The following is a 12,254-nucleotide window of genomic DNA, read 5'->3' as shown; positions in this document are numbered from 1 at the left end:
AACACACACACACACACACCTTCCTGTTAGCCACTTAACAGGCATCTCATTAGCAGACTGACCATGCAGTATTGTCATATTTGGGTTCACAGAACCCTTATTTTACTTAATAATGGTCACGAATTCAAGATGAGTGATGCCTGTGACTGTATTATATTATAGGTAGCACTAGGCATTCACTCAAGGACTTGGTATGTTTCCCCCTACAAATAAAATCTATATACTCTCACAGGAAGGGCCATTTTTCTTGCTGGTGCTAGGGATTAAATGCAGGGCCTCGGGCACATTAGACAAAGACTCTATAATTGAGCTGTATTTCCACTCTTAAAGGATCCTTTTTTAAAGAGATAGCATCCAAGTTTTTGGCAAAAGTAGCCTGGTTTCTAAATGGTACTTAAGATAATTCCTCCCATTTCTTGAGAGATTTCTTCCATCGGGCTTGGGATCTGGAAAGTAGGGGGCTGCAGGTATGGAGGGAAGGCCTTTCAATACATTTGCCAAAAAAGAAAAAAACCCAATTCCCCCAAACCAAAACCAACCAAACAAAAAAGTCTAACAAGGGCTGGCCTCGGCTGCAGTCTCCCATTTAGCGTTCCCTCTTGAAACTGAAAAGCCTGCGCAAACACCGATGGGCAGTTACCAAGAGTTCAACTGATCCAAATCAACACTGGTTTCAGCACACAAAGGCAGAGCCAAAGAAAGGAGAAGCCATGTTGGATGAGCAGTCATTCATTTCCCAGCTCCCCCAGGTCGCAGCTCAGAGCCAGAGGTGCTTCCCTCCCCACCCCAGCACTTGCCCTAGCTCAGTGACAGGATCCCATGGTGATGATGGCGTCCCATGAACAGGGAGGAAGTGCCTAACCTACAAAGCCCCACTTGCCTTCTGAAGTAGCGGAGCTATTTAAAAGTGCCCAGTGGGGCATGAAATCTAAAGTGGGAATACTGAAATTTGGGGAAGAATTGAGGGAGGCAGAATGTGGTTAGTGATGCTGAAATCTGTCCCAACCATTGAGTTCACCACTGATGCCACAAAAAAAAAAAATGCTGTGGGCCCATTATAGTACTTTCTTCTACCTGAAACTATTCATATGGCCTCGATGATTAAGAAATCTTAATGTCCTAGTACATACAAATGATGAAAATGAATAAACCACAAGCAGAACATGAATGCCTTAATAGAGTACTAGCCCAAACCACAATAGTTCTTTAGGGCCTGAGATGGCTGATTTTAGCTACCATGATTGCCATAAGCACACATTATAAAATTCACATGGTACTAGGGCTTTGGGGCAATGTAACTGAAAATGGTTCTGTTTCTATTCACGTAGCAACTAAGGCTGAACCGTACAAGAGGAAAGTGAGACAGCAAATGACTGATAAGGAGCCAGAGGTATGTCAACAATCTGGTTAGTAGCCTTCCCATAGAAAGGAGACACATGGCAGCAGATGCCAGAGATCCACACTGCAAGTGTCTCCCTTTCCTGATGCAAGATTTTAATCTGGCTCTTGAGACATGTGGCACCAGTTGCCCTACTCCCAAGCTCAGGCATTTTCCTCAAGCTGGAAGTCACTGGGCAAGTCACAAGTACCACTCTGGAGCTAGCAATGTACGTGGTGGTCAGTTTAGGTGTGTAGCATGCCCAGTGTACAGCCTTTGGGTTGCCACCTATACCGTGAAGATGGGCAAAGCTTGATGTCAAAAGAAACAGTTTGCACTTAATCAGGTGTTTTCCCCATAATTTAGCAATGTCTTCTACAGCTCATGAACGATCACCCTTACCTACAATGTGACTTTGAGGCTAGCCTAAGGCACAGGAGACCCTGTCTTTTAAATACAGAAGTACCAATGACCCTAAAACCCCATCATGAGGCAGGTTAAATAAATAAATTAATCCAAATCAAATATTCAGTTTTAACATTTTATTGGGTAAATGATTTTAAAGGTAATAACAATAGTGTCAAAACCACTACGATATCTTTCCACAGCCATACCGTACAGACCCACATAAACCTTTTCATATTTTTTCTTCATTTTTAATATTTTAAAGCCAAAGAGGTCATATAAAATGCCCACTTCTAATAGCTTCTTCAAACTAGTAAGCAATTTAACGTGGGAGGGAGGACCTAGTTGTAATGAAGGGGTTTCAGGGAGTCTGTGACGTCTCACTGTAATCAAACACCAGGTTCCTAAGAAGGGAAGGAGAAGCTACTCCAGGTAGCTTTTTGCTCGTTACGTCTCACCACTGCATCACCAAAAACTTTTTATGCTGGTGACCGATTCAAAGTAATTTTGGGGAACATATAAAACACTAAAGTAACTTAGAAACTAGATCCAAATATCTCAAAAGTAATCAACTTTGATATACAAAAGCAGTCAGAGGTGGTTATAAAAGTATTTTTTGTTTGTTTGTTTGTTTTCTTTTTCTCAGTGCGTCTATGTACCAGCGCAGTTACTGGGTCTGGAGCAAAATAAAAGGTTCATTTTTTTCTGAAACAGTAATAAAAAAACAAGGAAAACAAATCTTTGTATATAAAGGATCAATGCTGGTCTTAAGAATAATGTAATCAGAAACCCTTAAATCTAGAGGCACACAATGGGTTTCCACTTGTAAAAAATAAAAGGAAACTCACCAGTTTATTTAAATGGAGGAGGTGCTCACACTCCTCAAATAAACTTAATTCAGTTTAACATCACTAGCAAAAAAATCACTTAGAAACTGTACAAAAATAGAGAAGTTAACACATGTAATCCTGCAAGGTTTTTGTAGGGACTGGAAGGCAGGCTTTTGGAGCAGCATTTGGGCATGGCTGGGGGCTTCTTTGGTTTGATCTACAACACAGAAAAGATGGAACCTATTCCAGATGACAGTTTCGAATTCTTGCACATTTGAAGACAGGAAAAGAGGCCAGTATACAAACTTCCGGTGTGCTATGTGTGCAATGGAACCATTTGCATGGGACTGGACATCCTAGGTGTGGGGGTGGGAGTGGGAGTGGGGGGAGAGCAAGCCTTGCTGCACTTCCTCCATCACTTTCACTGACCTCCTCTGGGTGGGGGTGATTAGAGAGGGTAGTAGCACATTCGTGCAATCAGAAGGCCACTTGAGGGGGGGGCAATTGTTCTTTTAGAATCTGGTACCTAGCTGACCTTGTTTAAGAACAATGGAACCTTCCAGAAGTGGAAGCCTTTTGCTACATACCAAAGTAAAACACATACTGTTTTCCAAGAAAATACCCAGTTGCATTAAAAAAACAAAAACAAAAAAGAAAAGAAAAAAAAGGAAAACTTAACTGGAACTAATTAACATTTAAAAGGGGCTCTGTAAACTTTGTGCTACTCAAATGAAGTTCAAGTATTACTTCTGAGCTGTTTAAAGATCACGGAACTTATACAATATTCTGGTGATAGAGTGCAATTCACATTTGTGTTTCTGAACAAATAAACAACAACTGGCTAGAACACAACTTGTGCAATTAGAATCTATGTCTGAGTTAAAGACACATGCTACATATTTCCATATGTTCAAAGTTATTTCAAACCACATATTTAACAGCTTTGTAATATTCAACAGAAGTGAAAGGGCCTTTGTTTGAAGCACACCATTTTAGCTTGTATAACACCCTTTACACTACAAACTCTTAGTCAACAGCTACTTAGACACAAAAATGCACTGTGCATCAACTTGAATACAAAAGGAGACAAAACTATCCTTTTCCCCCAAGCCATGGTGGGAAATATTGCTGACCTCGTCCTCTGAAGCCTTCAGGATGGTTATTCTTCAGTATAACATTATTACACTGGTAAGAAAATCTGTATAACATCTGCATATATCAAGGATTTTAAAAAATCTGATATGATTTTTAGAGTCCGCATGACCAGTCACGTGACCTGCTCAAGACTGATTAGCACCGTTAAATACATAAACACACACATATGCATGTATGCATGTGTAAGTATATGTACACATACATGCATAAATGTACGTGATAGATCTTTTCTTTAAAAACAATAACAGCAACAGAAAAAAAAAACTAGCTGTAAGCTCACCCAGGACGAGGAGCTACTGAAATGATGAGATGATGGATAAGATGGATTTCACAACAATATTGGTCTATTCTGTCTCTCTTCAATTTGTATGTTGCATTTACTTTTTTTTTCCTTCTTTTTTATTTTTTGCAGCAGACAATGCCATTTAACTTGTGCTCACGTTCCCTATAAGGGCAAGAAAATGTCAGGTAGCTTCTTGCTTTTATACTGAAAGACTAATCTATCTCAACATGCTTCAAAGCAGAAACAACAGGACTTCAAAGCCCATTCTAAAGTCCAGAAGCTTATGTTTTTCTGACAAATCTCTGCATTCAATGGAACTGGCTACCGAGACTGCCTTTCGGGCTAGCAATTGGTGTCTTAGTTAAGGCATTATAACTGAAAATGGTTACTTCAACAATGGATGCTGTGGATGAAGGAACACCAAACTTCGAAGAACTCTCATCAAAAACAAGCTGTGCTTTGTTCTGGTGGCAAGCAGAACGATTTCAGCCAATTGTCTTACGAACTAGAAAAGGATTTTCTGAACTACCAGTCTGTCATTTATCACAGCGATTAAATGTCTAAGTATGACCATTTCAATAATCAGCGGCATGTCATAGTTTTATAGTATACATTCTGCAGCATAATTTCACTCACCACTTGTTATATTGACTTCCTGTTTGAAAAAATTATATATTTTTCCCAAATATATATATATATATTTAGATATACCTATATATATTACCATAAAACAAAGGTCATCTTCTGCCAGAATCATCTATGGGTTTTCCTGGGGATAAACATAAGGGCTTCCATTGACATTGGTAAGTTCTCTTTGATTGTGTCATGGGAAGCATAACCCTGCAAATGAACTGGGCTCTAATTAAAATATCTGAGTGCCATTTTCACAGGTCCAATATAATATCTGTCAACACAGAAATGTGTTTCTATCAAAAGTATGTAGTGCAGAAAGAGATTCAAGCTCTTTCTGGAATCTCTGAAACTCAGACAAATTGGGAATCATAGCATGGATGGAATTTCCTCTCACTAGATTATCTTGATCATGTCTTCGACAGTAGCTAAAGTTGGCTCTGACCAATTATGACTTGTTGAAACCTAAAGCTAACAAATTTAAATTAATACAAAATAGACATATGTCTTTTTGGTTACTTGCTCAAAATAATTTTTTTAGCTTAAAAAAATACTTTGGAGTAAGGAGTTTATGTAATCTGTTGTTTCTTATATAGAAACAATAAAATTTTACAAGAATATTTCTCTAAATTGCCTTTTTAAAAACCCCTCTTAATTTGACTTATAGTCTTCTCAAAGGCACTAAATTCTGCATCTGATCTCTTCCTAATATTTGCTGCCTTTCAAAATGATTTCTACATCCCATTTGAAAGGCAGCTTATGCTTTTCTAAAACAATGTTTTAGATTGTAAATTGGTTCTCTAACTTGAGGCTGTCTCTCCTATGATAACCAGCACAGAAGGCTCTCTGTGACACACCCTATCCTGGACCTTTGAATGTTCATTACTTAAACTAAAGCTCACTTACTTTAACCATGGGAAAAACATGTACTTGACCCAAATACAAAGCTGTCATAGCAAAGAGAATTTCAGGCAAATTCAAGAGTAATATACAAATACCTGAATTTGTCATGAATTAATCCCCAACTCAGCTATCAAAAAATGACTATCTTACCGAGGAATACTAAAGACAAACCTAATAAATCTTCAAAAACTGCATACTTTCTTCCATCCACAGTTCAAAGAAGGAAGGAGCAAGCAAGAAAAAGAAAAGGGATAGAAAGAAACCTGACTGAGATAGCAAAGCAAAAATATACCTAATATTGTAAGGAAAGAAACCCCAAAAGCTGTATGTGCTGCAAAAAAAAAAAAATCAATGATCTAAAATAGTAACAAGATCTTCTTAACAAATGCCATTTTCCTACCCGTTACCATGATGGTCTTAACTGACAATGCTGAAGCTTCACCATGGCAACGGAAACTATCATCATAAAATGGTACAATAAAAGAGATAGCTAGACCAAGAAGGTGTAGGGTCTCCTGGAAAGAGGTCTGCAGAGAGGCCCAGTGACTGGTTGTGCGGCTCAGTGTCAGGAATAATGGTTGTATGGCGGAAGGGGATGCCCGATGCCATTTTGGAAGTGATGATGCTGGCGATGAGCAAGGTATTCAGCATAACTCAAGGTCATCTTTTCACTACGGTACCTAAAAGAGAGTCAGGGAAGAGAAAAGTTAATATCAAGAAGCAGATGATATGCTATTATCGAGCTAGGAGGTTCCTAAGTGATTATTTTATGTAGTAAGAAACAAAAAGCCCTCAGAGGAGCAGTTACTTGCCCAAGGACACAATGTTGGTAAGTAGCAAAGCTGAGATCAGAACACAGGAATCCAGCCAAGCCGTGGTAGCGCACGCCTTTAATTCCAGCACTCGTGAGGCAGAGGCAGGTGGATCTTGGTGAGTTTAAGGCCAGCCTGGTCTACAAGACCTAGTTCCAGAACAGGCTCCAAAGCTACAGAGAAACCATGTCTCGAAAAAAAAAAAAAAAAAACCAAAACCACAAAACAGAAAGAATAAACAAAAACAAAACAAACAAACAAACAACAACAAAAAAGAACATAGCAATCCAAACTCTGAGTCAAGTGCTTTTTCTGCTCTTTTATTTATTAGTTTGTTTGTTTATTTATTTATTTATTATTTAAGATTTCTGTCTCTTCCCCACCACCACCTCCCATTTCCCTCCCCCTTCCCCAATCAAGTCCCCCTCCCTCGCCAGCCCAAAGAGAAATCAGGATTCCCTGCCCTGTGGGAAGTCCAAGGACCACCCACCTCCATCCAGGTCTAGTAAGGTAAGCATCCAAACTGCCTAGGCTCCCACAAAGCCAGTACGTGCAGTAGGATCAAAAACCCATTGCCATTGTTCTTGGGGTCTCAGTAGTCCTCATTGTCCGCTATGTTCAGCGAGACCGAATTGTTTAAAGTGCATTCCCTTTCGCCCAATCTGAAGCATGAAGGAATGGAGAGAGCTGATCTTTTTTATCATCATATATCTATCTGATCATATATACATTGCATTCACTGGGCTATTTTTCTTCAGACACCTTCCATCTCTTCCTCCCTTACCATTCCTTTCTGTGTCCTCGTCTTGGGTTTTGACACTGTGTTACAACTGATTTTCACTGGAACCCTCCTCTTTGCCTATATCTAGTTATCTTTCCACTGCCTTACTTTTCAAGGAGAAGCAGTTTCTTCTTTCGCTCTCCTTCTTACTCAATCCACTGACCAGCATCCTTGGTTCTGCCACTGTTCTTTCATGGCTGTCATAGGTTTCTTTGGATTCTGTTGGACCTTTCCATGATGGTCCCACTTACTACTTGCTCTTTGGTCTCATGGTTTATACACCCCCACCTGTCTCTGTTTCTGTTCCAGATTCTCAGATGGCTTATCTCTTTGACAGTTGTTCTTACTCCTACATTGTAGAATTTTCCTAGGTTCATATATTCTGTTTAGACTTTACACTCTGCCCTCCTCAGTACACCAGATCCTTAGAGCTTCAACTTTGAACTTCTCATAGACTATTCCTGAGTATCAGCTGTATCATGAACTTTTACACATATACATTTGCAGTGCCATGTTAGACAGGTCTATGCGGACACAATTCAAATCCAGGACTGAAACATAAACCTCAGTCTTCTCTTATGGTCCCTATATGTTTTTTCAATGAATGACCTTGGTCCTTTTTATCTTGCCTTCTTCATGTCTAAGTGATAGTCAAGTGCTTCACTTCTTTCACAATATGCTTCTAACTGTCCCAGCTTCCCTGTCCTGCTGCTGCAGCTCCAGTTAAAGGCCCACACTGTATTTTGTTTAGACTGCTGCACAAATTCTTAGAAAACAGCTTTCCTATATCATTTACCTGTTCCAGTCCTATACTTCCCAAGTTGACATTTTTAGACAGGCTCTTTCTACATATCCCTGGATGTCTTAGAACCCACTATGTAGACCAAGCTGGCCTTGAAATCACAGAGATCCACCTGCCTCTGCTTCCTGAAGGCTGGGATTAAAAGTTTGTGCCACAATACCTGGCCTGGAGTATATTTTTTAAAACCCTATAATGGCTATCAAATGTCTGTAGAATCAGGTCCAAATTTCTTAGTGTGGAATATCAAGTCTTGCATGGTCTGACTCAATCTACTTTCTGGGCCACATTTTTCTTTAATGACATGTCCTATATACAATGAAAGACCAGCCGAATCATAGTGCTTTGCATTTCTTAAAACTGGCTTTCTGCTTCACCACCTACATGCTTTGATTCACAGCACATCTGCAGGGAATCCCTTTCCTCCCTCACTTTCTACCTGTCAGTCTACCCATTTTTCAAGCCCAGCCCTAAATCCACCTCCTCTTTGGAGTCTTCTGTCGCCCACTGACTTCCTGGAGTTCCTCTTTCTCAGCATTATGATCCTACACATCCATAACACTCTGCCTTGTAATAGTAATTATTTTTATCCATGCCCTTCTATTCTCCTCAAACTATAAACTAGGGGAGAACAGAAATGAGAGCATTTTCAAATTTGTAACTATGCAGAGCTGAGAACAATCCATTTTTAAACCACAGGCATGTAATGCAATTTTCTGGAATTGAAATAAGTGAAAACAGTAACCCATTTTCCTAAAATGTTCGATACTTTCCTTCTTAAGTATCCCTATTATTCCATGATGAAATTTATTTAGCATTCAAGTTCAGCTCAATTGTGTTTTTCAATAAGCTTTCATAGTAGACTCCTATCACTGCCAACATTCTAAGGTTAAATCTAAATTTTAGGACTGCTTATCAGAATCCTGGAGTTCTGCAAGGCAATGTCAAAAGCTAGTGAATAGCTAATTCTGGTACTTTCTTCAATAAGGTAGTTTAAAATTTCAGGGGGTTAGTTGTAAAAAGCTAGAATAATCACACGGAGCTAAAGATGGAAAGGATGGGCTCATATATCATGTGATATTTACTGCCAAGCAGAGTTCCATTGTATCTACTCTTAGGATGTCCCTGCCATTTGTTTCCACTATTTTAGATAAGAGAAGCAAGTGTAGTTGGAGAGACTGAAGCAATCAAAGCATTATATGCATACACTTAGAAGTGTACTGGTTAGTCTTGTGCTACAAAATGCCATGGTACCTGGTCAGCTTTATGGTTTTCCTGAATTCATTAGTAATCGGAGCTTTGTAGCCTCCTTTCCTCAGTAAGGAGTCTATGGTCTGAATATGGTCCCATCCTGTGGAGAGGCAATAAGACAAAATATCAGTCAAGCACGTATCACAAAGCACCTCTGGTTAAGTACAAAAATAACTTTGTAGCGGTCAGCTATCACTGTGGCCAAATGCTGTCAACTCCTTTGGTCCTAAAAAAAAGCCATAGAGAAGAGCTAAGATTTTATCCTTGTACAGAAGCAGGTTCATCACCACATGCCATAAATTGTCTAAGGAACTGTTCAGTCATGTCTCTGAACCAAATGTACTCTTCTCTAATAGATATACCTTCAAAAGGGAGGAAAAGCCTAAATAAATAAAACATGACTTGTATTAACTCACTAGGATTTGGGGCTCCTATAACTATTTCATGGTGACTGCTGGTCTTAATGGCATCTTCTATGCTCAATAATCGAAATTTGTGTGAAATATTCAAGAGCATTTTATTGTTTCTGATATGAATGTTATTCTGATATCCTTATGAAGTCAATGATCCTGCATTATTATGATATTTTCTAAAGCAATCCAAATAAATCTTCACATAACTGCCGTAAAGATTAACATCTCATTTGAGGACTAGCACATTAAAATTTGTTGTGATACCTTTCATATTTGTATGAGCATACACAGGGAAAGCACATTTCAAATGCTTTCTGAAAAGATAAGCTCTACAGAATTTTTAAAGGCATTCATTTGAACTAATGTGAGACTAGTGGCTTGAAAGGACAAAGTACTAGAGCAAAGCTGCGTGGAGTCACCATATTTGTTCATAAAGGTGTGTGGCATATCTGTGAAATAAGAAAATTGTTATCGATCATGAAGTATAGACTAAACATAAAGTGTTACTTTGTGGATTCACAATGTTCCCAATCTTAATGGGAAGCTTACAGCTTCAATATTAGCAGAATGAATAATAGCAATTACCTAAGAAGAATGGCTAGATATTGACAATGAGTAACGTCAAACTACACGCCTGTCTCTAAGCCCAAGGTCTCTTCATGCACCATGCTAATTATCGCACACTGATGCAGGGGAAAATTGTCTTCCAAAGCAGTAACAAAGCTGTTGCTTAAAATAAACCCCAACTTTTATAAATTGGTGCTATTTCAAAAGTATGGATTTATGAGTATATGTTGTCAAATGTCACAGCGGAGATACAGATTCTGTGTGAGTGATTCACCGATTTGAACCAGACATTGCAGTGGCAGCTATGAAAGGGTCAGTTATTATAATGTGACATTGATCAATTAGCGGACATAACTGCAAGGTCGGCTACTGCACTTCAGCTTAAAATTGTCACTAGATCATATGAAATAAAGTACAACAATGACCTTGCTCCTTTGCAACCTCCGGTAGGTAGGTGGCGGTGCGTTTTGATCCTTTTTCATTGATGAATTCTATTCTAATGCCATGTACACCCACCTGAAAGAAATTGGCAGTTTTATTAGTACAGACTTCTTCATAGAAGCAGAAAGAAAAGGTTATCATTTAACTTTCAATGCAATTCTCCCCACCTTTGTTTTTATTTATTTTTATTTTTCCCAGAGCTGAGGACCAAAACCCAAGAATTTGTGCTTGCTAGACAAGTACTGTGTCACTGAGCTAAGTCCCCAATCTGTTCCCCTTGTTTTCAGAAATATGTACTTCTCTGTTGTCCAACACACTGATTTGTGGATTGGAAGGCCAGTATTATATCCATAGAGACTAAAAAAAAAAATGCTGACTTGTATGTGTCCAACATATGCCAGGCTCTGCTACTTTGTTTACAATCTGAAACAAACTACATGCATAGAGGAGGATAGTTGATGGCAAGAATCCTGCCACAATTCCCAACCTGGAATAAGGAACCGACTTCAAAGAGATAGCAAAAACCCATGCAGTCACACTCACAACGTCAGGTTAATCCTCAAACTTCCTGTACTGACACCCTCACAAGTTTTAGTTCCTTTAAAACCTTAACTCCTATGTAGACAAACCAACACTATCTCATAAGTGTGGAAAAACAGGCTGGGCTGGGTGGTGCACATGGAAGGCAAGACAGGATGATTATATATTTGAGGTCAACCTGCACTACACAGCGAGCTCCAGGGCAGCTTGGACTATATGTAAGACCCTGATTCAAAGAAAAGACAAAAAAGAAAGAAAAACAATCAGACTGTACATTTCATAATATGTTTCAATTTAACAGCAATAAAGACTTCAAATTACCTCAGGAGAGGGTATTTTTGTAGTTTATTATCCTAGCCCAGGAACCACTGTAACGTTTTGAAGTGTGAAATAAACTTAGTGATACCCGAAAAGAGAAGTCTATTGACTATAGGAAGATCTGTTGGTAATGTTTTGTTTTGTTTTGAAGCAAAACCAATGTGCTTTCCCTTTGATTAGCATATAATTAGATGGAAGTGGTCCTTTACCCTCATAGAAAAAGCTGCATACAAAGCTGAAGAGAAAGTATTCAAAGTTCTTAACTCCTTTAAAAACACTGATAAGAAAAACGTAACTTTCAAAGCATGACCATCCTGTTCCATTCTCCCCATCTCCAGGTGCCTCAGATCAAGAGTGCCCAAGCGCATACTATAAGGATGCTGACACACTAGAGGACAGATGTAAAGGCAGGTCCACTCTATTCCCAGACTGAGGCTTCTTCTTAGATCAGATCAGTGAAGACAGAGTCATATGTTTCCATGTGTGTACACACGTGAGAAGCTCTTGTGCTGTTTCTGCCCTTTGGCAGAGTTTTCTAGTTTTTCAGGGAATGAAATGTCCCCTGGGAAATAGATGTCATCTTATCTTCATATATGTACCACTTAAGCCTAGCAGATCTTTGGAGCAATTATTGTTTCCTCTTATTATTACTAAAGTGTGTCCTTGTGGCTATTCTATTATATACCACTATTCCCACGAATCTCCTCTTGCTAAAAATGCAGCCAGGATGGCTGTTTAAAAGCCATCA

At 39.0% G+C, this 12,254-nt stretch overlaps 1 protein-coding gene across 1 annotated transcript in view; it reads right to left on the bottom strand.

Annotated features, from left to right (window-relative positions):
* Positions 1-1,905: 1,905 nt before the first annotated feature.
* The window catches only part of Ammecr1 (AMMECR nuclear protein 1), a 123,395-nt gene continuing 113,046 nt past the window's right edge, over positions 1,906-12,254 (bottom strand). The window contains exons 4-6 of the mRNA XM_050127188.1: positions 10,633-10,723; positions 9,231-9,327; positions 1,906-6,264 (exon numbers count right to left, since the gene is read on the bottom strand). Of these exons, the coding sequence (XP_049983145.1) occupies positions 6,150-6,264; positions 9,231-9,327; positions 10,633-10,723 (303 nt within the window). The 3' untranslated portion in view covers positions 1,906-6,149. The remainder of the gene's footprint in view (positions 6,265-9,230; positions 9,328-10,632; positions 10,724-12,254) is intronic.

This window comes from Alexandromys fortis, unplaced genomic scaffold, assembly GCF_014885135.2.
Source record: "Alexandromys fortis isolate MF-2015 unplaced genomic scaffold, M_Fortis_MF-2015_v1.1 scaffold_200, whole genome shotgun sequence".
Taxonomy (NCBI): domain Eukaryota; kingdom Metazoa; phylum Chordata; class Mammalia; order Rodentia; family Cricetidae; genus Alexandromys; species Alexandromys fortis.
Note: the sequence above shows the minus strand (reverse complement) of the source record. Positions and strands in the feature narration are given on the sequence as shown.